The sequence below is a fragment of the Haemaphysalis longicornis genome, unplaced genomic scaffold (genome assembly GCF_048455015.1).
Source record: "Haemaphysalis longicornis isolate Haplotype H1 unplaced genomic scaffold, Haemaphysalis longicornis Haplotype H1 scaffold_9, whole genome shotgun sequence".
Taxonomy (NCBI): Eukaryota; Metazoa; Arthropoda; class Arachnida; order Ixodida; family Ixodidae; genus Haemaphysalis; species Haemaphysalis longicornis.
Window position 1 is genome coordinate 78,715,924 of NW_027526460.1, and position 23,903 is coordinate 78,739,826.

The 23,903-nt window shown below is 46.3% G+C and overlaps 3 protein-coding genes across 6 annotated transcripts in view; 1 reads left to right on the plus strand and 2 right to left on the minus strand.

Annotated features, from left to right (window-relative positions):
* LOC144152939 (ataxin-10) overlaps nt 1-10,007 on the minus strand; it is a 38,626-nt gene extending 28,619 nt beyond the window's left edge. For all 3 annotated transcript variants that reach the window (XM_077684521.1, XM_077684522.1, XM_077684520.1), the window contains exon 1: nt 9,735-10,007. In XM_077684521.1, the coding sequence (XP_077540647.1) occupies nt 9,735-9,850 (116 nt within the window). In that variant the 5' untranslated portion in view covers nt 9,851-10,007. The remainder of the gene's footprint in view (nt 1-9,734) is intronic.
* LOC144152942 (apoptosis regulator BAX-like) lies at nt 998-9,237 on the minus strand. 2 transcript variants are annotated; one of them, XM_077684529.1, is made up of 2 exons: nt 8,714-9,237; nt 998-5,905 (listed from the first exon to the last, which is right to left on the minus strand). In XM_077684529.1, exon 2 carries the CDS (start codon nt 5,820-5,822, stop codon nt 5,163-5,165), a length of 660 nt encoding a protein of 219 aa, XP_077540655.1. In that variant the 5' UTR covers nt 5,823-5,905; nt 8,714-9,237; the 3' UTR covers nt 998-5,162. The 2 variants fall into 2 exon arrangements, with proteins under 2 accessions (XP_077540655.1, XP_077540656.1); XM_077684530.1 differs by lacking the exon at nt 8,714-9,237 and adding an exon at nt 8,544-8,566.
* A 134-nt stretch (nt 10,008-10,141) lies between the features above and the next one.
* On the plus strand, nt 10,142-23,806 carry Dbp45a (putative ATP-dependent RNA helicase Dbp45A). The gene is made up of 7 exons (XM_077684519.1): nt 10,142-10,298; nt 13,047-13,285; nt 15,735-15,929; nt 19,906-20,177; nt 21,478-21,632; nt 22,330-22,530; nt 23,515-23,806. The coding sequence occupies exons 1-7, from the start codon at nt 10,190-10,192 to the stop codon at nt 23,757-23,759; spliced, it is 1,416 nt and encodes a 471-aa protein (XP_077540645.1). The 5' UTR covers nt 10,142-10,189; the 3' UTR covers nt 23,760-23,806.
* Nucleotides 23,807-23,903: the final 97 nt, after the last annotated feature.

Sequence of the window (23,903 nt, forward strand, 5' to 3'; positions counted from 1 at the left end):
TTTAAAAACTCAATTTTGGGGCACAAGTTAAATTTCAGAAATTATGCCAGCCATTCAGTAATGTTTTAAAAGATGTCTGAGGCATATGTGACCAAAACTGGCAAAAAACAACACCAGCTGCATGCTACCAGTGCATTAGCAGCAATGTCTAGCCCAGCAATGAATGCCTCGAGCCACACTCAAAGCTAGATTTCAACATAAATTAGCTTTAAGCAGCGACTAAAACTGGAAGTAATAAATCTTAGGCAATTTTAAAGTTGGAGATATTGGTCTACTTCTTGAACTCCGCCACAGCTGATATTCCAGTTCTGGACAAACCATTCATAGTACACTGCTTCCCAGCTCTATGAAGTTATTCAGTCTTCACTAAAATACTCAGTGCAGGCTCGTGAGAATTCAAAATCTGGGCCCTGCATCGAAACAGTTTCCCCATCTACAAAGTTTGAGGACACCTAAGCACTTCAAAAGTTCTGAATTTAAAAGCATTATTGATGTCCAAATGAACACCCGAGACACTTTGCTTCCATTTCTCGTTCTTGAAAAGCTAATCCTTTTGCTCATTGAGACAGTCTGCTTGGCAACCTGCTCCAGTCATACGCTTTCGAATGGCTTCATTTTGTCTCCTAGTTCATTAAACTTCTGCTTATTCCTGTCACCATGTATTGGGGCCCGATCATGAATTTCAATGCCTATCTGTTAGCTCACTTGGTTGTTTTCCCACTCCTTTACTTCATCTACAGTGTACTTGCGTAAAAGCCACCTTTTGAGACTAGTGTTAAAGCGCGCGCCACGGAATGCCCTGTGCTATGGAACGGTTTAAAAAAAAATGTAGTCTACAAGCAGTTTCTCTGTTACAGATGCACCAACCTTTGTGCTCAATGGGCCATTAATTGCCTTCAATTTAAAAGTTGCAAGAAATCCACCAATCTAAATGCCTTCGAGCTGTCCGAGATACAGCAGAAGGAAACTGCCACGCAATAAGTCACACACTCACAACTTAGTAAGAAAAAAACATTGTTTCCGTTTATTTGTGAACACACGCAAGGGGATATAGAAAAATAATGTCTGGTATGGTACAAAAGCCACACACACGCTTCCAAAAGTACACACGCCTTCTACACACGCAACAAAACGGCAGTGATGTCGGCTCGGGCATGGCCCAGGCAACAACAGGTGGTTGACAAGGCAAGTTACAAAAAGCTGGAGCCTCTGACGTCTGGCTGTATGCAGTGCACGGTCTGTGGTTTTTTCTTGCACAAAGTTTTACTGGGCAAAATGCATATTATTGCTAGCGCATGTTTGGGCACTACATGGAGAAAAACGGTGGCGAATTTAAGCAATGTTTCACATCAGTCCAAATAAAAAACTGAACATTTAAATGCATCTAGTGAGAAGTGCTATCTCGCGGACAAAAAGAGAATAAGCGCTGTTATGAACAGCCACTGGCAGGTTATTTAATATGGCTGTCAAAAACAAAGTGGTGATGGACTTTAGAGACCTTCACAAGTACAATGGCCTCACGTAAATCAGGCAATTCTTAAAATCCTTAGCGATTATAAGGATGGCCTGGAAAAGGATTTCAACAGAATTTCCTCAACTTGCAGGCAAACCTTTCTCAGCTAATATGCAGCAACGCGCTTGCCAAGACCAACGGTGTGAAAAACCAGTCTAACTAAGTCTGCACATGCCGTCAGAAATGTCAGTTGAGCAAATCACTTTTCACTGTTTGTGAGGAGACTATGGCTAGGCTTTAAGTAGGATTACCGTGGGGATTTCTAAACTGGCAAGAAGGCAAGGGCAAGAATTCAGGTGAGCAAGTGATACATAAAAAAGAAAGGCCCATGAGCAGGTTAAAAAAAAAATAATGAAAGCGGTACTGTGTCACTAGCAACCAATTTTGATTCATAAAACCGTCACATTTCTTCGAGAAATGGGTTCAAAAATTTCATAAAAAGGAAAATTGGTACATTGTACCAGCATGACTCAATCAAAGTCTTATTACAGTTGTTCCAATTACTTAATTGGCACCTTGACATAAAGAAACTTTTGTACAAATCAAAGTTTAAAAAATGCAGAAGCCCAAGCAATTTGGGCAGTGGATTTAATAAGGAAAGTAAGAAGCACCTTAACTGCTGGGCTTGCATGCAAAAAAGAGAAATAATGGGGGACGGCTGCAAAACAGGTCAGAGAGCAAACACAGGCAACTAAGGAACTGCCTTAGAGAGAGGTCTCGAAAGAATGCTCAAAAAAGAAAGCCTTCGCTTTGAACAAAGAAATAAACCAAATTATATTACACAACAAACCTAAAGAAACTGCAACGTTGCACTCAACCGATTGTTGCAATTCGCATGAGCTTTTCGCCAAATGACTGACGGCAGTCTAAAATTATAAAACGCAAAGTTCAGCCCTAAAACCTTATTTAGAGCTGATAGGGCCCGCTAATGGGTTAAAACAGAAAATTTTACAGTGAAAAACAAACCTTGACTCAAATACGCCTGCTGAAGCCAAAGGCGCCCGTATATTTTTGGCAAGGGCCTCATACCCCGCCTCCAACATCTTGCCAACAAGGAAAAGTTTAGTTACGCGCCCAAACATACTCGGAACCCAGCAGTCATGTGACCTGTAATACTGCATATAAAAGAAAGCTCACAGCCTCACCAAGTCTTCAAAACTGGCTAATTGGCTAAAAGGGTCGGAAAGTTCCCGTTTCCGTAAAATCTCTCCGCAGGAAAAGAGAAATGACTCCATCATTCCGCCCTCTTGATCCATCCCAACCCCCCTCCAAAAACACACACTGTTCGACTAAGAACACAACACTCTCAAGTCCGAGAGACGGGTGGGGGATTGGCAAGTATTAACACACACAATCAAACAACCCTCAAGCTCAAATGAATGAGTAGCCCGTGTAAAGTCGAATAATGGCACATTCCACGAGATGGTAAGTACAGGAGACAGCAACAGAACAAACTCTTAAATGCAAGTTTTTGTCTATGGTGGCAAGACTAAATTTGTTTTCCCCCAAGAAAAAATCGAAAAACTGGAATGCGAACATGGGCTTCCAACTGAGCTTGCCAAATGAATGTGTTTCACAAGAAGTCTCCTGAACCTGTCATCTACTCGGAACATTTATATCAAACTTAATTGACACCAAAAATGCGCAGACACAACAGCTACTCAGTGATTCCAGCGTGTGACACACCACACTAAAATGGCACAGCATGAACAAATTAACAAATCTTGAACGATGCGAAGCACGTGTACATAGTATCCGCATCGAACAAATACTAAATGACAAATGTATGTCATTAAGAGCAATGTGAAAAATGTAAGAAGACTACAGAGTATACAGTGTAGACAAAATTTCACTCAGACAGCTAGCCAAACAACGGCACTAATGCAACTTGGTTACGCACCGTTATTGGCATAGTGGCAAAAATGTTTAGAAATGATTCAGAGCAATCTCGGCCATAATAGATGCTTCGAGACATTCAAAAGAAAACAGCCCAATGAATCGCACAAAAAAGCTATAATTGAGACTCGTAGATAAAACAAGAATCGAACAAGTTGAAGAGAAAAAAAGAACAAAGAAAATGTCTGCATGACTTGTGCCGCAAAGACCTGCAAGAAACAGATGACAGCTGCAGTCATTCTCTGGTACAACCACCGTCACATTGTATGAAAAAGAGGAGTACAGGAGATCATAAACACGTTGCACACGCAAACCGAAGCAAATAATCGTATATATGTATGTATATATTACACTTGATGAAACTTTTGGCAGGGCGACACGACATTGCAAGAACTGGTAATCCCAGCGACAAGTACAAAAGCCACCGTGCCAACAACAGGAACTACACTGCTCATCAAACACAAACAACATTGAGCAATCGCCAACATGGCACGCACGTTGCAGACTTATCACCGTGGTGCGCACAAGCGACTTTGTTTGGTCCATCGTAATCTCAACTGGCAATGAAAGATCCAGAATCTCAACTTAATGACATTGCACATTTTTGCTGTGATTAAACACATCAACTCGGCCCTTGCCATTAACGGGACTTTGGTGTTTGTCTGGAAACTCGCATTTCAACCAAGACTGTAAATAAATTGCATTTCCAAGGTATTTAAACCAGGGGAACTCGGTATGGATAGAAACAGGAATGCTGTGATTAAACACATCAACTCGGCCCTTGCCATTAACGGGACTTTGGTGTTTGTCTGGAAACTCGCATTTCAACCAAGACTGTAAATAAATTGCATTTCCAAGGTATTTAAACCAGGGGAACTCGGTATGGATAGAAACGGGAAGATTTAAAACTCCTTTAGGGATCTCGAAAAATTTGACACTGACTTGAGCTCCGTGAAAATGAATGCCCGTTTAACTAGAATTTGAACATTTCATTGCAGAAGTTTTTCTTTTTTTTTTTTTTCCGAAAGATTTTGAAACTGTGGGAAGACCTAAACTTTCTGAAGAACAACTTAATTGCTTCCTTGCTAGCAATACCATGGAAAAAAATAACTAATAATGAGCAACAGGTTTGAAATGGCGCAAATTCCACTGTCATTCTGAAGGTTGTGAGATGTCCCAACAAAAATCAACTTGCGCAGCACCCCAAAAGGCTTGTCAAACCCCGCAACAATCGCGAACGTCCCGGCACTTTGTTCTGCATTATCACTGTCCATTGCGCAGACCAGAGCTGCCAACAAATAACAAAACTTGCCTGCGATTCAGGGCAGAACGGCTGGCACGCCCACGCCACAAACACTGACTGCATCCGTAACAAGAGTTGGCAGTGTGAAAGGTGAAGATACGATGAAACGATCTGCGCCGAAGACGGCTCGTCAACCAGAGCATCGTCAATGTTCATGCACGCACACCGACACAACGAAATGCGCACTGAAGAAGACTGCCTTTGCCCAACAATGCATTGTCAGTGTCCAAGCAAATCCGCAACAGAAAAAAAAAAGAAGAGAAAGACATTTCACGCAGCGAGAACAGCGCAACAATCAACAAAAGCTACGACGTTCTCAAAACGATCAATGTATGACGTGTCTTCGTCAGGAGGAACTAAATGATACGGGAGAGGAGAAAAAAACGAGAAGCCAAAAGAACCGCACGTAAGCTAGGCATGGTCCGAGGCCTTCCGCATGGCACAGTTCCCTCACCAGTTCTTCCAGATGTAAAACACCACCCCCACGCACACGGCAAACCCGGCCGCCGTGATGGCCAGCGTCGGTAGATAGTTTGTGAGCACCGCCTCCCACCCGCCGTGCTCCACCACCCACAAGCAGACGCGGTCGCGCAGGAAAGCCCACACCCAGGCGACCACCTGCCAGCGCAGTCCGCCAACCGAGCAGCGGACCGCCTTGAGGATCAGGTCGCTGCAGAAGAAGAAGAAGGTGACGAGCCGCTCGCGGCTGAATCCGTCCTCGAACAGCGCCATCATCAGGGTGGTCAGGTTCTCGCGCGTCAGGGAGGTCAGTTCCAGCGAGTCCGCTTCCTGGCGAACGCGGAGCCGCTCGCGGCTTTGCGAGAAGCGGTCGGCGAGGGCACGGAGTTCGCGTCCCATGTTGCGGTACACCGGGTGCAGCGCTTCGGCCTCAATGCGGCTGTGCGGTGTCCCGACGTCTTCTTCAGCGATGGTGTGGCTGTACACCATGTCGCCGACGGACTCTCCGCTAGCGCCGGTGGCGTCCATGTTGGCGGCGCCTTGCTCGCGGGCCACCTGGTAGTCGACAAACGAGCTGAGCAGGACGCGCCCTTCCTCCTGAGTCTCCTCGGTAGTGGGGGTGTTGCGCAAGAGTGGGAGGGGAATGCTCATCTGCGTCTGGAGGGGAAGGAGGAAGGGCCGCTGAGGCGCCGTGGCGGAGGAAGTCGGAGCTCCGGCGGTGCCTCCACTGGCATCTGCAAACGGCAAGGCATGCAACGAAGGTCAACTTTGCACTGCCCGCTTTTGCGTGCTAAGAAGAGCAAAAAAAAAGGGCCCATGAGGTTCTGCAGAAACTGATTCCTTCCGTCAATCTGTCCGAAAAGATTTAAGGTTTGCTATCGGTTAAGTACGTGTTATACCAGCTTAGCTCTGACAAGCCTCCATAATGTGAAACAAAAGGTAGCGTAGCAAGACTGCGATGACTGGTCTCTTCTTTTTTTTTCTTTTCCTGCTGATGTCGCAATTTCTTTTGTAGGATGTGGCATCGTGATGTTTAAACATCTCCCCTCCTTCCCCTTCTCTATTGTAAGGAAGGAAGGAAAAGTGGGAAGGCGGTCGAAGCTTTGGGACGTCGCCGCAGTTGAGTGAAAAGCAGAGTTTAAATCGAATGAGTGGAACAGTAAGAAGGCTACCCAAATCATCCTTTTACTTAAAGGAACCAAGAAATGCTACGTGAAGCAGCGTTGAGCTGGCCCACTGCTGAGGAGCAGCAACTAAGCACAGGAGTTTTGAAACCTTCACTTATCACTGCAATGGCAAAAAGGCGTTCACAACAATAAAAAATGCAAGTTTCATGCAGGTGCAAATTGTGCCTTCTGGCAAAACAACACACGCTACAAAACAATCCCCAGAAAACAAGCTGCAACTAGCACAGCACTAACCAAGTGCACTTTTGCCGATCCGCAACAACTCGGCAAACGAACAAAAAATTGACAACTGGCCTTGCAAAATAACTCGTTGCAGATAACCACACAGAGTAAGGGATGTAGACTTCGTAAGTGTCGGCGGTTAATAGGTGAACAGCAATGACCATGCAGTGTGCAAAGCCTTCCACCGTGCCTCCGGAAAAAAAACCTCTTCCTGGGCACACAATGTGCCAAGACCACCCGGAAAAACCAACACGGTCCGTGCAAGCAACAACGAAAAACAAAAATTAACGACAATACAAAGCAGGAAATGGCAGCAGGGAACGCACCAAACAGGTCCAGAAGCAAACCTCACCGATGAAAAAAAAGCTCCTGCGGGAAGGTGCCACAATAGCGGCATAGCGAACGGCCCGACATGCACTGGCATTGCGAAACACCGCAGCCACAATGAGTTGCAACGCGCGTGATCGCCGCGGGAACCGTGTTCGTGGAAAAAGCACGGCATTGACAAAACGCGAGTCTGAATCACGCGGTCACGCATTGCCTCCTTTCCGCCACAACTCTGCTTTTTCTGGAATGCACGCTTGTCGGGGTTTTTTTTCTTCTCTTTCTCATGATGAAGGCAAGCATTGCACAGATTCCAACACCGCACCCCCCCCCCACCCTCTTCTTGCCCAAGTACAAACTACCAAAACGGACAAACGCAAGTAACACGAAAAAATTTTCAAAATTTAAGGCCTACCTTATGTGCCGCACTGCACAGCTTATGGATTAATTGCATGCATCCTACACATTGCGAGTGTTTTCTTTCGTTTTCAGAAAAACTGCCAATGTATTGCAGTGTTCATGACCAGAATGGCTGACAGTATTTGACTAGATTAACCGCAAAGCATTACAAATTTTACATGTCATTTTAATATTGAGTAACTAAAATTGTTAGCCACTTCAATTTGCATCACATGCTTGCATATATCGAAGTAGGAAACCGAAAGACTGCTACGTCCCTTCGAGTCAAGCCAATTTTGATTTTAGAAAAATTCGCAACAAACTACGGGCCCTTTGAACAGTTTAAATGCAGAAAATGGCGAAATTTCGCGAATATCATTACTAATTTGCACAAAATGTCTTCCCTTGAGTAATAGGTTTGTTGTTTCAATTTCGTCTTATATTCAGGTTTCTTCTAGAGTGAATAAAGTTACTTTAGATAAAGTTACCTTTATACGATGGAATGCTATCATAATGCAATTGGCATATTGAATGCTTTCACAATGCAACTTTTTTCATTGTATCAGTTGCTCCTTTTTTTTTATTAAGGCTGTGAGGATGGTGAATACGTAATATTTACAAAAGCTGTTATGCCTACTACATATCAGGGTAGCAAGTATGTCAATCTGCTGCTGGTAAGTACATTGAATTCAACACCACTTGAAACAATGCTCGCACGGTACAAATTCTTTGTATCCTCAACAGCCTTACACCTAGGATACTAAACTGTTGCACAGGAGTACTTTCGATCAAACTTAAAAGCAAAGTATCCCCCCCCCTCCCCTAACACCCGGCAGCGGAAATCCTGAACGCATTTCACACCAGCAGCAACTGGCAAATGTCATTACACGGTCCCTTGAAAATATTTATCGAATCACCGCATTGGGATTTTGACAGCGAATTAAAGTGATCGTTAGCTGCCCACGCAACGCACGACAACGATTACGCAACTGGATCCCCTGCATGCACGCAGAAAAAAAAAAAAACAGAACGAAGCTCTGCAACGTAGTTTAAAATCTAATTTTTTTTTTTTTTTGCGTAAACAAATGCTCGGGTGCAGGAAGCAATGTAATCCATCCTGTCGGATGCTTAATACCGAAGGGCTTCCCCCTACCCTTGACGCGTCCGAACACCTGCTATCCCCCCCACCCCCAAACATGCCTCATCACGACCTTCACCCCGGCAACCACTGCCTCCCCACCTGTTTCACGTCCAAACCTTCCGTCGACAAAAGAAACTCCCACCCCACCTCCTAACAAAGACCCTACACCAGACGAACGGACCCATATTCCCGAAAGGCACGATGAGTCGTAAGTTCGCGGAACGACGCAAACAAACAGAAGTAAACAAACAAAGAACCCCCCCTCTCACCCCCACTGTTCGATGCGTTAGGTTAAAGGCGCGCGCCGCGGCTGAAGGGGAGGGGGGTGGCAGACGGCGACAGGTTGTGCCCGCACTTCCACGAATAAGTGCCGTTCCGATTGTTTCGTTAAAACGCAATCAGACGAAGAGCCGGAAGGGGCATGTTGCGTCATGCCCGTGAAAGCTGCCCGGCGGCGGCACCGCACCGTTACTCTCCCCCTCGCCTCCTCTCGGGAGCCCGCTCGAGCGTGAATTAGCGCCGCTATCCACCGGAGTAAGAGAGGTGCATGAACTGCGTGAACCCCGAAACGAACCCCCCGCGATTGACTCACGGCGTGATTGGCGCCCATCCCCACTGCGATCGCCAGCCTCATCGCGCGCGGACAATGGGCGATGGTGGTGGCCGCAACAGGTCGTGCACATGCGCGCGGCGTGCTAAACGGGTTGAAAACAGAAAAGCACCCCTCAACTACGCAAACAAAGCCACGAAGCGCAGCGATGCTGCCAGCGCGTGCATCAATCTGAATACGCACGCACGGAAACTGAGGGATTAATACGATCGCGAAATAAAAGCCGTCATCCGAGTGCACGACGTTTCTGGTGCAAAATGCGAAGTGCTGGCAAGGGGTGCGGTTGCAACGACGGGTGCATGTGATCGGAAAGTGCATGCAGATTGGTGACAGTACGTACCGCCAGCGTTGGCACTGCTTGACGACGGAGTCGAATCTCCAGAAACCTCCACCAGTTTTTTAGCCATGATCTCTTCTTTCGAACAGCAGTCCTGAGGTGAAGTAAAGACGCGCGCGCGAACTCAGACGGGCGATAGACTAAGCGCAGCTACGAGCAGGCGCACAATGGAACTGGTAGTGGTGGCGTGTTCAGAGCAAAATCAAGCCGGCCCGTCCGATGGTAGTGGTGGTCGCCGCCAAGGTGGTGTATGACTCATGCCCCGACCAGCCGGGGGGGCAGCTCCCGCGAAATCCGAATGTCGAGTCTCCCCAAACGCAGACCGGAACAAAGCACCACCAACCTGGTCGTCTGTAGGGCCGTTGTTAGCTCTCGGAGACGGGTCTGCAGCTGCGGTTCAAGCGAACGACTGCGATCCGTGCAAACTCTCTGGTCGCCCGCAAATGAAGCTTCGCTCATGACACTTCCGACACGACTGATCGAGGGCGAAAGTGAAGTTCACTGCCAGTGCCAGCCACTGACTTGACCAGACTTGCCTGCGCTGCCCGTTCCCTCTCCACACCTCCCTCTCCACGCATCAGCCGATCTCCGACCGCCTGGGGGCCCGGAAGGAGAGAGAAGGGAGGGTTTGAGCGCGCGGCATGGTGCTTGAGGGGCCCGTAGCAACAAAGACAACAAACCCGCCTCGAGCGGAAATGTTTATAGGTGGCAGCACAAAACGTACCTTTGTAAGATCATCTTTCTAGGGAGCGTTATAGATTCATTTGTCTACATCGCACATTACTTTTTCCTTTTAACATGGCGGCGCCCACAAACGGCGACATGGCGTCCGCCGAGCCGTCACAAATCACGACTTTTACTGGTCTCAAGCTCCACAAGTGGATAATAGACCAGCTCGACACACTCGGTATGTGTAGTAGAATCCTTTCTTCTGCGCGATACTCTTCAAAGTCGTCCCGCCTTTGCCGTATGATTATTCAAAAGAGGCGCCAGCCGAAACACTGAAGTTAGGTTTCTACCTGTCAACCTCACGTGTAGGGCACGGCAATTTGCAGAGTATTTGCCAATTAAAGTCTCTCTTGCTGGTTTATACGGAAAACTGGACATTTGTTCTGGTCGAGAAATGAGAGGAGGAATATTCAAACACGTTGTGAGATGTCGTACAAGCCGTGTGTAAACTTTTTTTGCACACTGTCGCACTAAATCGTTACGCCAACTTTCAGGTTTCCAGCCTCGTTGTCTTTGTATTTCAGCGTGTCTTCTTTCCCTCATACCTACCATCATCATGGTAGTCCTTGATGATGGCATCATGACGTCCTAACGATGTCTTTCCTCACTTCACTTTAGTCTCTCACTCTCTCATTTGTAATGTTCTCTTCCTTACTCTTTGTACTGTACCCTGTTAAAAGCGCTCATGCGAAGGACTTTTACGTCTCTACGTTGTGTAGCGCACCGCCGATCGCGCTATTGTACTTATGTGAATAAAATCATAATTAAATTGGTGGCGTCTAGAGTTACGTCTAATTTATTCAATTCTTTTCCGACGCTTTCAGATATTTTCAGATTTAGAGCTAAGATAAGTGAGAATAGTTACGTTAAAGTGGCTCGACAGAGCTGTTAAAAAGTTCAGGGTGCCGTCCTTTCTGCATTCTTAGTACTCTTCTACGCAGTGCGCAAGCTGCTGTTGACGGACGTAACCTTGGCCAAAGCTGCATTTTCAGCAAAGAAAAAAAAAAAACTATAACTGTTGTGTATAGGTGAATTCCAAAAAATTATTTCGCAGGAAATATACTACAACCGGGCGTTTGTATTGAAGTATCCAACGGCCGCGGCGGCCGCTTTTCTGATGGTGGCGAAAAGCAAAAACGCCCGCGTGTAAGATATTCCGGTGCACGTTAAAGGTCCCCAGGCGGTCAAAATTAATCCGGAGCCCTCCACTACAATGCGCATCATCGCCTGCGTTGCGTCGGCGCATTAAACCCTACAATCAATCAATCAAAGTACTCATCCAACGACGTTCCGTCTAACTTGCTCACTAGCTAATTCGGCAGAGCGACTAACTTCCCTAGGTTGGTGGTTCAAAGCCAGACCTGGACAAATATTGATTCAACTGGGGAGTATTCGGGAAAGCTGCGCAGCTTCATTTCGCAGCTGTCTTCGAGTGGATGCTAATTTTTATCCTGTGAAACTGTATTGCAGTGCACAGTTGATTTTATGTACCTTTGTCCAGATTTGGAACAAACTACGACATAGAAACGAGAAAACGGTTTCACTCTTTTTGCAGTATTCTCGAGCATTCCAGAGTGTACATGTGTTCATCTGCCTGTATGCACACACCCATACCCACAATGCGCAGGAGCTGGCGCCCTTCCACTCCCGATTTAAAGGAGCCATGGAAACAGATTAAACTTTGTTCAATTTTAAAAAAACTAGCCTTGGGTTAGTCGCAGAGCTCTATTCAATCCACGCAAGATGCCTTTTAAGTGAAAAAATGCCAAAAGTATTGAAAAACTCTAGAATTTTGCTCAATGATGATGTAATATTGGCAGGAATGATGTAATAAGGACAAGCAGTTACGACATCAGTAATTTTCTCAGATAATGAAGGACGGCCTACCATTGTCCCTGAAGAGGAAAGTGTATGACAGCTGCACCTTACCGGTACTCGCCTACGGGGCAGAAACTTGGAGGCTCACTAAGGGGGTTCAACTTAAATTGACGACCACTCAGCGAGCAATGGAGCGGAAGATGATAGGTGTAACATTAAGGGACAAGAAGGGAGCGGAGTGGGTCAGGGAACAGACGCGTGTTAAGGACATATTAGTAGAAATTAAGAAGGACATGGGCAGGGCATGTAATGCGAAGGAAAGATAACCGCTAGTCACAAAGGGTAACAGAGTGAATCCTTAGAGAAGGCAAACATGGCAGGGGTGGTAGAAAGTGAGGTGGGCAGATGAGCTCAAGACATTTGCGGGGCTAAATTGGTCGCAGTTAGAACAGGACCGCGGTAATTGGAGATCCATGGGAGAGGCCTTTGCTCTGCAGTGGGGCTAGATAAGATGATGATGATGAATGAAGGGCCAAAAAATTTCGTTATGAATACCCCGAGCAGCCTTTTGGTCGATCTACGGTAAGGGGGGAGGGGAGAACTCCTGGCCTCCGACAATGTACGGGATATCGACGGGCAGAGCAAAAGGTGGCGATCAAGTAGAACATGCTGGAATATGCCTTCTGACACTGTCGGTCATTCCTTGGTCCAGGCCAATACACATCGCGTAAAACAAGCACATTTGGCGGCGTATATTGCGTGCTGAATTGAATGGAATGAAATAAACTTCTTCCACCAATGTCAAACAAATGTTAGTTTGGTGTACGGCTTATTAGGTGGCGTGCGACGGTGTCATGTTAGTGGAGTGCATAGAAGGGCACATTTTGAGGCACGCTACCATGTGCACTACAGCTTCTATTGAGTTGCCTGGAACACACCTACGAGTCATGATTGGGGTAAGCGGTAGATGTGGATTATCCAAAGGATTCTTTTTTTTTTTTTTTTTTTTCCCCCTTTTCTGGCGGGCTTAAAGTGGGGGTGCGGTTTATATGTAGGGGCGGGTTATACGCGTGAAAATACGGTACATTGAGTGCACATCATTTTCCAGGAATCAAGAAACCTTCGCCGATCCAAGAAAATTGTATTCCTGTGATCCTGAGCGGGAAGGACTGTATAGGATGCGCCAAAACGGGCAGCGGGAAGACGCTGGCCTTTGCCTTGCCAATTCTCCAGAAGCTCTTCGAGGACCCGTACGGGATCTTCGCCCTTGTGTTGACTCCCACCCGGGAGCTGGCATTCCAGATATCCGAGCAGTTCAAGGTGGTTGGGAAAGCGGCTGGCTTAAAGGTAACGTCGAAGTACAGTCTTTCACAAGATTTTCTAGGCCTTGCCAAAAGTGCGTAAGCTGCAATTCAATGTACAAGCTTTCATCTTGAGCGAGGCGGAAACATTTTATGCCAAAAAGCTGGAGAAAACACCTTTGTTTCTTACTGTTATAAAGTAATTTGGTCACAGTTAAAGGTTAAGCTAATTCTTTGAATTCATTGTGGTCCAAAAGCCTTTTGCTTGGCCTAGAAAATTTTGACAAAGACTCTACATTGTTACACAGTCAAAACTGTCTTTGAAGTGTAAAAGCGAGTTCTTTGCACCCTCTGCTTCGTGTCACTACCACAGTTTCCTCTTTCAAAATATGAACTGCTTTCTGTTGGGTCACAAAGAAAAATACAATGGAAATGAGAGAGGAAAATGCCATCTGTAATTATTGCTTTCACCCGCCACGGTGGCTCAGTGGCTAAGGCGTTGCGCTGCTGAGCACGAGGTCGCGGGTTCGATTCCCGGCCGTGGCGGCCACTTTTCTGATGGAGGCGCCCATGTGTATGAGATTTCGGCGCACGTTAAAGATCCCCAGGTGGTTAAGATTAATCCCGAGCCCTCCACTACAGCACGCCTCATCGCCTGCGTTGCGTCGGCACGTTAAAACCCTAAAATCAATCAATCAATTATTGCTTTCATCTATTGTCAGACAAATGGCCAGAAGCTGTGAAAGGTGTGGTCTTTCAGTCCGTAGAAAACATTCAATCTTTGGCACCCTGAAAGGAACACTAAAGTGCAAAGACAAGTTGGCTTGTATTGGTAGGTTACAGGGCCTGAATACGAATACACTGTTCGCACCAGCAGCCGCCGTTATTTAATAACACCGTAAAGAGCAAGAAGAGTAAAAATTGGTATCGGTGTCCTGTAAATATTTCTGCACGGCAATCCGTGACAGCGCAAATTGCGAATGCCGAAACGCAATTGGTGGGGTTTGTTTAGATGCATTTCTAAACAATACAGTAACATGGGACCATGTTTATGTAAAATGAATGTATACGGCAGCTTTAGTCGAGTGAGAAGGCAAGCTTTGCGGGGGGCGGCAGAAAGTTAGATGGGCGAATGAGATCAAGAAGTTTGCAGGGATAAATTGGTCGCAGTTAGCACAGGACCGGGGTAATTGAAGATTAATGGGAGAGGCCTTTGCCCTGCAGTGGGCATAGATAGGCTGGTGATGGTGATGATGATGGCACATTTTTAAAAATATGTAAACTGCAGCTGATTAAGTGTTGCCAATGAAGCTGTTTCAGTCTTAATTTTGGCTAGTTTCCCTGCATTGACGAACAAGTGCAGTTCAAAGATGTGTGAAAATGGATGCAAGTAAAACCTTTTTTCTTACCGCCAGCATGCATATACAATGCAAACACTGGAAAAAACTGGATAGTTTTAGTAGAAGTGGCAAGTCGACAAAACCACCTGCTGGTTTGCTGTTCACGATTTATCCACTTTATTCCAGGTGGCAGCACGTCACAGCATGATTGAAGTGTGGGCAGAGCTTGGTCTGCCTTTGTAACATGCTACTTTACAGAAAAAAAAAAGGAGGGGGCAGACAGATATGTCAGCTCTAATCATTCCCAAGTAAATTCAGCACCATTTGTCACCAAATAACAACTGAAAGAGCAGAGAAGGCTGCGTTCTTTCATTTAAAACAAAGTTATATACGATGTCAGCTGAAACCTGAGGCCACCTTGTCACGTCATGTTAATTTGAAAGGTTTTTTTTTTTTTTTTAAGGAAAAACAAGGAACAAAAAACACGAAAGAGACACACGATGCCCCACCAAGTTTCGTCCCTTGTTTTTCCGCAGTGCTCTTAGACCCGTCAAAGCATGCACCAACTCACCCAAATGACAACTTTATTGAACTTTGTTTATAGGAGTTGCTTTCACTAAAGCTTACTCCTTCACTATCGGGCATGGCTGACAGCCCTGCTTGTGACGTGTGTGCCATGGATGAAACAATAGAACACCTCTTGTGTCACTATGCCCAGTTTGCAATGCAGAGGCTGCACCTGTCAACCGCACTCCGCAAACTCAACAACCAGCCATTAACTAGGCAGACTGTTTTGTGGCACAGGCATTGCTGATCGCAGTCCCAAAAGGCCACAAAAGCATTACTTCATTTTTTGAAAGGACACAGGCTTGTCTGAACGATTGTAGAGACACGGTGTACCGTTTTTCATTTGTCATTTGTCATTTGGTTGGTTTACCTTTTAAGTTCAGGCTTTATCATCGCCCGTGGTTTTGCTTTTGTAGTTACGTTTAATTTCTCTTTTCTTGCTCCTCAAGCTTTTCAATACCCTTTCTTTCTCCTTAAATCCCTCCTTTCCCACTTCCCATGTGTAGGGTAATCAACCGGACTCTCCCCAGGTTAACCGCCCTGCCTTTCATGTGCTGTATTATCCTTCCTTCCTTCCTTGTTCTGAAGGACTGCGTCATCGTCGGAGGCATGGACATGGTGACGCAAGGACAAGTCCTGGCCGAAAGTCCACATGTTGTTGTGGCCACACCGGGTCGACTGGCTGACCACCTGGAAAGCTGCAACACGTTCACACTCAAAAGGATCCGCTTTCTAGTGTTGGACGAAGCGGACAGGCTACTCGAAGGTCACTTCAACGAGCAGGTCTGTGCTTTCAAGCGCATGTCTTCACAGCTTGGCTTGAAGGGACCATTAAGACAAAGCGCAACTTTGTTTAGTTTGGAAGGACTGGCCTTCGGTGACTCGCTCAACTGCAGCCTCCAAAAATCTGTTTGTGTGCAGGCGTGAAAAAAAAAAAAAAAAAAAAGAGAGAGAAAATTATTTAACCCTTTGATGTCCACTGTCGCTCAGGAGCAACAACTCAAACAATTTTTCTTTCTCTTGCGCTTTGTGTTTTTTTTTTTTTTTTTTTTGACATTTAATGCCATGTGTTGGCAGACAAAGGTTCCCGGACCTTCAAAAATTAAAAGAGAGAAGGCAGCACGTACTTCTGTGTGCGAAAAAAAAAAAAAAAAAAGTCTTGCTTATGCGTGTCAACTCACGTTGAGCCCGGAGGCTCAATGGGCTAGTGAAATTGGGTAAGCGAAATTGCGCAATTTCGTTGTTATTACAAATGATAGCGATACAAACTTTACGTTATTATCTTCACTTGAACCATAAATCATGCTGCTCATTGTAGCTTTCTTGTTCAACTCATACATCGGCAGCCCGTGTCTAGTGGTGCCTTTTCCATACTAATGAACCAAATTTTTTTCTTACTTCATATTTGTGATGTCGGAAGTTCTTTTAGGTCGTAAGAATGTTTTCGCAGTCCTAAGTAAAAAATTAAAGTTTTGGGCATCAAAGGGCTTAAACAAAAAATTACGAGCTGTTCCACTTTGTAAAGGTGGATGGCCAGTAGAGCTATTTTGCACATAATGTAGACGTTACGCAGAATTTCAGTGAAAGGTATGAGCAAATTTGATTTCTTTTGAGCTATGATGGCGGTCATCCCTGAAAAGAACACATGCATACACACAAACACTTTTGTTTTGACTCTGCTGGCCTTGGAAGTGGTGTCTATTGATTATTAATATGCAAGATGCAAGTGAAAGTGATGAGACATATAAACTTGAGGTCTAGGGCATGTTTATATTTTGCAATTGGTGCCTATTATTAACTAAGCTGCTCGGCATGCATGTCTAAGTCATTAGGCATACACGCTTGAGGTCAAAATCATGTTTTGAACAGAGTGCAACCTTGATGGTGACCACATGCTTATAGCGCACGAACAGGGGTGTTTGTATTCCAATGCCTCCTGCTGGAAAGGCACATGCACGCCTCAGGAGTTTTCGTTCTCGGACGTGAAAAATACATGAAATCCCCGCCATATAAGCTTCACTTGAAACTTTCAAATTTTGCACTACATCACGTCAGCAGTGACATTATAGGAGCAGTAATAAAAACAGAATTTGGCGTGTATTACCTGCAAGTTAGCATTTGCAGCGGCCAAAGTGACAGCAGTTGAAACAAGCAGCAGCCTATCGACTCCATTGCAAATTGATACTTCATCAACTAAAGTTTTAATGAGGATTGCACTGAGCGGCAACGAAACTGTAACTGCAAGTTGTGGGCTGAAGACTTTGAGATTCACGTACAATACGAGGTGGAAATTTTATCACACGGTAGAATTTAAGGAGTAACCTTGTATTCTATGCAGGTTTTTACGGTACTTGGGGGAGCAAACACCAATGTGCAGTCGGCGTGTTGGCTACATATTGATAGACACAGCCCCCGCAGGAGCCGGAAACTCAACTATTGCTGTTCCAAGCTGCTTTTAAAAGCTGATAGAGCACTTCACCTGTTTTATGTCGGGGTTGCGCATTCCGTGCTTTCGAAAAATGTTTATGAACGTGTGGCAATCCGGAAGATGCTAACGGTACAATACATTGTGTCACCATCGTCGTCATCGTAGTTGTCAGTGCAGAAAATTGTCGCCGCTGTAAAAGGTAAATAGAAAAACACATTTTGAGTTCGTTTGGATTTTGAGCACCTCGGTCTTCACAGGAGGAGATGAGTGCGTTACCACTGCACCATCTCTGCATGCTGCTGGCCATGTAAGAAAAGTTAAACGAGCGTGACAAGTAGACGTGATGCCACATAAGTAAACAGAAGCACCCCAGCCACACGGAACTCTCATTCTGCGGAACCGTGGTGTGTCACCAGTGTGCCTGTTGATGCATTTCGGTGCAGAATACAAAGAAAGAGGCACAAACACGGTGTAGCCGTGAGGAAGCCTGTCACAGTATAATTCGCGCGTAACGACGACGAAATAAAAGCGAAGAAAGAGACGCAAATATGAAGTAGCAATAAAAAGGTCATAAGTATCACCAGGCTGATGTCTTCAAAGCACGTAAGCAGAATTGAGTGCCGTGAAAAACTTTTAAAGACGATAGTCTTTCTTGGGCTACTTCAGCACAGAAATTTTGGTTCGTCTGTGTCTCTGTCTGTCTGTCTGTCTGTGACTCGATTCAGCCACCCAGCCAAGTGAAACAGAAACTGCGCAATAGCCTTATATACCCACTGCCAAATTTAAAGGGACCCTGCAACACTTACCATCAACTACTCGGAATGTATTTTGGGGTAAAGTCTATTGCACCAGCAATCTCCTCTTGCAAAAATTATGAAAATCCGTTCACTATCACCGAAACTACGCGTGATGAAAAATCACGCATAAATTTTCCCTCTCAACTCAACCACGGACAACGCGACGAAAGCTGCGCGCTCTCTCCCGGAGATGGGGGCGGCGCATGGCGTTCTGTTTGGCGGCCTTCGATATGTCACAGGCCGGGGAGTTTCGTCCTTTTACCCCGCAACGTGGACGGGTCTATTTCCGGTCTGGTGCCACAAAAAAGCAGGCATGGTGGCCTGCTCGCAAGCAAGCGCTCAGGCTGGTAGGGCGTTTTTGGAGCAATAAGTGTTTGTTGACGAGTGGGCTCGTTGAAAGTGGAATATTCAGTTCGTCACTCAAACTCCACACGCACTCAAAACAAAAGAAACACCAAAAGCATGCGGACAGGTTCAGACATAGAAGAGGTTCATACACAGTGCCGACAACGGCTGATCGTCACAGGAAACGCCAGAATTTAGCATCGAAGTTGACCAGCAACAGCCAATAGGACAGCCATGGCCCGATTGACATCGCAGAGGCCATGCCAGGGGTGCATAATGAGGAGAATTGAAGAGAGAGCGGTTGGTTTTTCCGCGTCTTTCACGGCGATTTGCGCGCTTACCGCTTCACTTGCACGTGTAATATTTGGCTCGGGTGTTCCTGGAAGTCTAATCTAAACGTCGCGCAAGTTTACTTGCACTGCACGAAGAGTGTTGCAGGGTCTCTTTAAACGTCCAAGTCCGGTGGCAATGTTCATACTTGTCAACATTGTTGAACAACCACAAGACATTACGCAAATTTAAGACAAAAAGTCAATACATAAGTGATATTTTGAGTGTTTGTTTATAAAAAATTCATGGATGCTTGTTTTTTTGCGATAGCAAATAAAATACTGCATCAACTGCAGAAAACCGTCGCCTGATGTTGCCCGCGCTACCTGGCGGCATTTACAAAAATCAAACGGCAACAGCGACGAAACAATCCACTAGATGGGTTCCACGTTCCAATTGGAATGCTCGTGGAGTAGTGCGACGTGGTTCTATAAACGTTGTAGTTGGGTGCCTCGATTCACATGCGTCTCCGCCGTACGGCAGCTTTGGCATCGAGGCACCCGACTGGGAGCAGTGAAACGTGGTAAATTTAAATTGACTGAGCAAACCTCTAGCGTGTTATCTTGACAGGAATGAGACTGGAGAGGAACAGGATGAGAGGTGAGCAGGAAACAGAAGGGAGGCATGTACTTGCCAGGGGCACCAGTTGAGTATCGTCTTTTGTCGACATTTACAACGAAAGGAGCAGATACGCGGCCAATTTTTTTCTTGAAACTTTACTTATGCTTGAAATTGTAAAAAAAAGAAAAATCAGAATTTTATAGGAGTTGAGACGCGAGTTGCCACAGTACAAAAACGGGCTTTACTGCGCGCAGCTTTTCTGTCTCCTCACCCCTTATTTTCCTGCCACCTTTTGCAGCTGAAGACCATATTTGCGGCGCTGCCCAAGAAGCGGCAGACACTGCTGTTCAGCGCGACCATCACGGAGACGTTGGAAGAGCTGCGCAACGTGGCCATGACGGACCCCTTCTTCTACACGGCTCCATCGGACGTGGTGACAGTGGAGGAGCTGGACCAGCGCTACGTGCTCATGCCAGTGTCCGTGCGCGAGGCTTACCTGGTGCACATCCTGCAGAGGTTCCTCGACTCCATGCCAAAGGGCTCGGTCATCATCTTCACAGGAACGTGCAAGTGCGTGGCTTTTTAAGTGCAGAGCGCTTTAGGGGCGCGCCTTGTCGTCATAGCTCGCTCGCTGGACCCAACTAGAGCCGGCCTTCCGTCGTAGCCACTGTCGTCACAGCGTAACCCAGAGGCTTTGAAAGCCAAGTGGTTTATATAGCCATAAGTGTGCGAAACTCGTGAACCGCTGGCGCTTGTCATACATGTACCCATTGTTTAGCATAGAGAAAACTGCAGGCACATTTGAGGCAAAATATACGTAATTAACTGCCAGCGCCCGCGTTCATTTAGTTGGGAACGCTCGTTAAGCTAGTTTTTACGATAGCAAACGAAAAAAAGTGGCAGTGCAACGCCGACACAGGCGGGAGGAAAAGCACAAAGAACAGAACTCCCGCTGGCACAGTTTCAGGCAGGAGCCTGCGAGCACTGCGAAGGCGGGAAATTTAAATTGCATTAGGCGGCAGCAGTGAGCGGATAACGGCGCTACAGCCCATTATGGCGAATCACTGCTCTGCACTTCCAGCAGCTTTCACATTGAGTGGAACGGCTTTAATTTTTTAAAGCGAAGCTTTCTATGTCTCACTAATGGCGTATGCCGCATCGAAAACACACTGCAGAAAAGCCAACTTTCTCCGACGATGATCGTGGTTGATGTGAAAGAAAAAGATGCTTCCCACAGTTGAAATCTAACCTGGGTCTCTCGCGTTATGAAGCCGACATTTGTCAGATTGTGCCATTGCGACAGGGTCAAAGCAATTTGGATTTGGAGACATGCAAAATTGGAAACGAAAATGGTTGAACGCGAAGCTTTCTTTTTGCGAAATCGAATGACAAAGTGTCAAAGTCAAAGCCGCTGCGATCAAATTCCAAACTGCGTGTGAGCCATAGTCAAAGCTCAGCGTGTCAAAGTCCAAACTCAAATGACAACTAAAGAACATTTCACAAAAAAGCTTCCCATTCAACCATCGTCGTCATTAGACATAGGAGTTGATGATTTTTTTTTTCTCTCCATCTGCCACATGTGGGTTCATACGATGGCACCGGTCTTGACGAAGTCTTTTTTTGTTTTTCTTCTTTGGTTCAAGAACACAAAACTCATGTGCTCGGAGCATTGCATTTTCGGTGCTTTGTTATTCTTAAGCATGCTTGCTTCAAATTACATGCTGGTCACTATTTATGGGTAGCCCCTTTTGGGTTGGCAGAATGACATTCCCTTGGCCTGGTTGGCACACTTTCTTCGAGGTCTTCAACATGCTGCTCTTGCAGTACAGAGGGAAGCGCTGATGTCGCCCGTTTGTTTGACACATTTCAGGGGATGCCAGGTGCTGTCCATCGCCTTGAAGTCGCTCGGTTTCCCAAACGCACCCTTGCACTCCCAGATGCCCCAGAGGGACCGGCTTGCTTCGCTCGCCACATTCAAGTCAAATACGACACGAGTCCTCGTAGCCACTGACGTCGCCAGCAGAGGTAAGAGCCGTAGTGAGGCCTCGGCTCTGCCCTTAGTTTATTTTGCAGCTTCTTGCACAAGTTCTGTACCCATTGCACAAGTTTTGCACCCATTGCACAAGTTTTGCACACATTATCACCCAAGTTCAGTCTAAAATATGCGCGACAGTAAACTTATGAACTATCGGAGCAAACTGTGTGCAATTCGACTGATGAGGAAAGCCTGAATGAGTCTTCTGATGCTGTTTTCAGACATCCCTTGATATCTATTTGAGATTCTCGATATCATGCGGCGAACTTGTACCGCGTGCTTCTCCAGTTGTTTCAGAGTTGCGGTGTTGTATCCATTAGCTTGGATCTGAAGGCCTAATATTTTGATGGTGTCTTTGGTTGCCCTTGAGGCTGACAGCCATTGGGATAGATGACAAGTACTGATTTTTGCGGTGAGCAGCCAAGACTTCTGGTCAAGGCGCTGTACTGCTGAGCCCAAGGTTGCAAGTTTGGTTCCTGGCTGTGGTGGCTGCTTTTTTATGGAAGCGAAAAGTGGAAATGCCCGTGTGTGGATATTTTGTCGCACGTTAAAGATCCCCAGGTGGTCAAAATCAATCCAGGGCCCTCCCCTGTGGCTCGCCTCATAGGCCAAGTGTAGCTTCGGCCCGTTGAACCCCCAAATTTTGAATTAGTTGACTCAGAGTGTGCTGTCTGTCTACACGTGCAGGTTTGGATATCCCCTCGGTGGAACTGGTGCTCAACCACAATGTCCCCTCGGCACCCAAGGACTACGTCCACCGGGTGGGTCGCACAGCCCGTGCTGGCCGGGGTGGCAAGGCCATCACGCTCGTCACCCAGCACGATGTCCACCTCGTCACCACCATCGAGGCGCTCATCAAGACCAAGCTGGTGCTGCAGCCCACCAAGGGTGAGTTGCCACCGCCAACGTGGCTGTGCAAGTCCAGGAAAGTGATTCACATTGAAAAAGCATGCCGCGGGACATTGCTGGTTATTTGGCGTCCGACATTTCTTTGATTGCTGGAAGCATTGCTGGCACTTTTACCCTGCCTACGCAATCTTTTACTTTTCCCATCAGCGTTACCGATCCTCTCCCACCTGTATGCACAGCACTTTTTGAACAAAGTTTAATAAACCTTCAGGGTTTGTATAGACGGGGGGTACACACAGCATGAATGTAGAACACAATGTAAGGCACACAATGTAAGGCAGATTGGAACTTTTGCCCCCATTGTAACTACACTGTTTGTATCCTGTGCTTGTTTCTACCTGTCAGAAATGGGAAATATTAGAACAGAAGCAAACGTTTCAGTGTAGACTGGGAGGCGTTACTCATTACTCAGCAAGGAATGCAGTGTTCTTCCTTGGATTGCATATTGTCACGTAGCCAAGGTTGACACAGGTTTCTTCAGGGAACAAAATTTATTGGAGCGAACTTGTGCTCCGCTGAGCAGTCGACCACACGAAATGCACAGACAGGTGTCGGCTAATCGAATGCTGCAATGTTTGCCTTGCGAGCATCTATCTTTTAGCATTCATCACTCGAGAATAATCGGATCACATCTAAAAAAGTGGGTGATCAAGGACAAACATTCTAGTCTTGTGATGACAGGGTGATACACTCTCCCTATTGAATTATGTATTCTGCGCAGTACAAAAAAGAAAGATGTAAACGCATGCTTCACTTCTACTTCACTTCTAGCTAGGTGCGGCCAGATGCTAGCAACAAAACACGAAAGTAAACAAAACAAAAGGCGTAGTTCGCAGCAGTATGTTTGCGCTGTTTGCATCATGCGTTTGTCTGGCCGGCATAGTCGTGTTGTTGCTGCCAACAAAACAAGCGACTAAACACAGATTTCTCCTCTTGCCCCCCCCCCCCCCCCCCCTACAACAGAGTCGGAAGTCCTGAAGATCCTGACGCAAGTGTCGGTGGCGCTAAGGGAAGCGGAGATTCGGCTCGATGAACAGGACTTTGAGGAGCGCAAACTCATCAACTGGCGGAAGAAGCTGCTCTTGCAAGGCCTTGATCCTGACGAGGTAGAGGCCAAGAGGCGGAAGAAGCAGCAGCAGCGGCGACTCCGCAGAGAACAGAGGGGAAAGGCAAAGGGGCCGAAAAAGGCACCTGTACAGGAAACGTGATTGCAGCTGTCGTTGCCGTTGTAAATAAAATGAACCTGGAAGACAAACTGCCACTGTGTTGTGCTCTTCGTTGTAATAAGCCTTAAAGGGGCCATGTAAACAAAACACAAGTTTGGTTCATTCGAAAAGGTTGCCTCGTTAGGA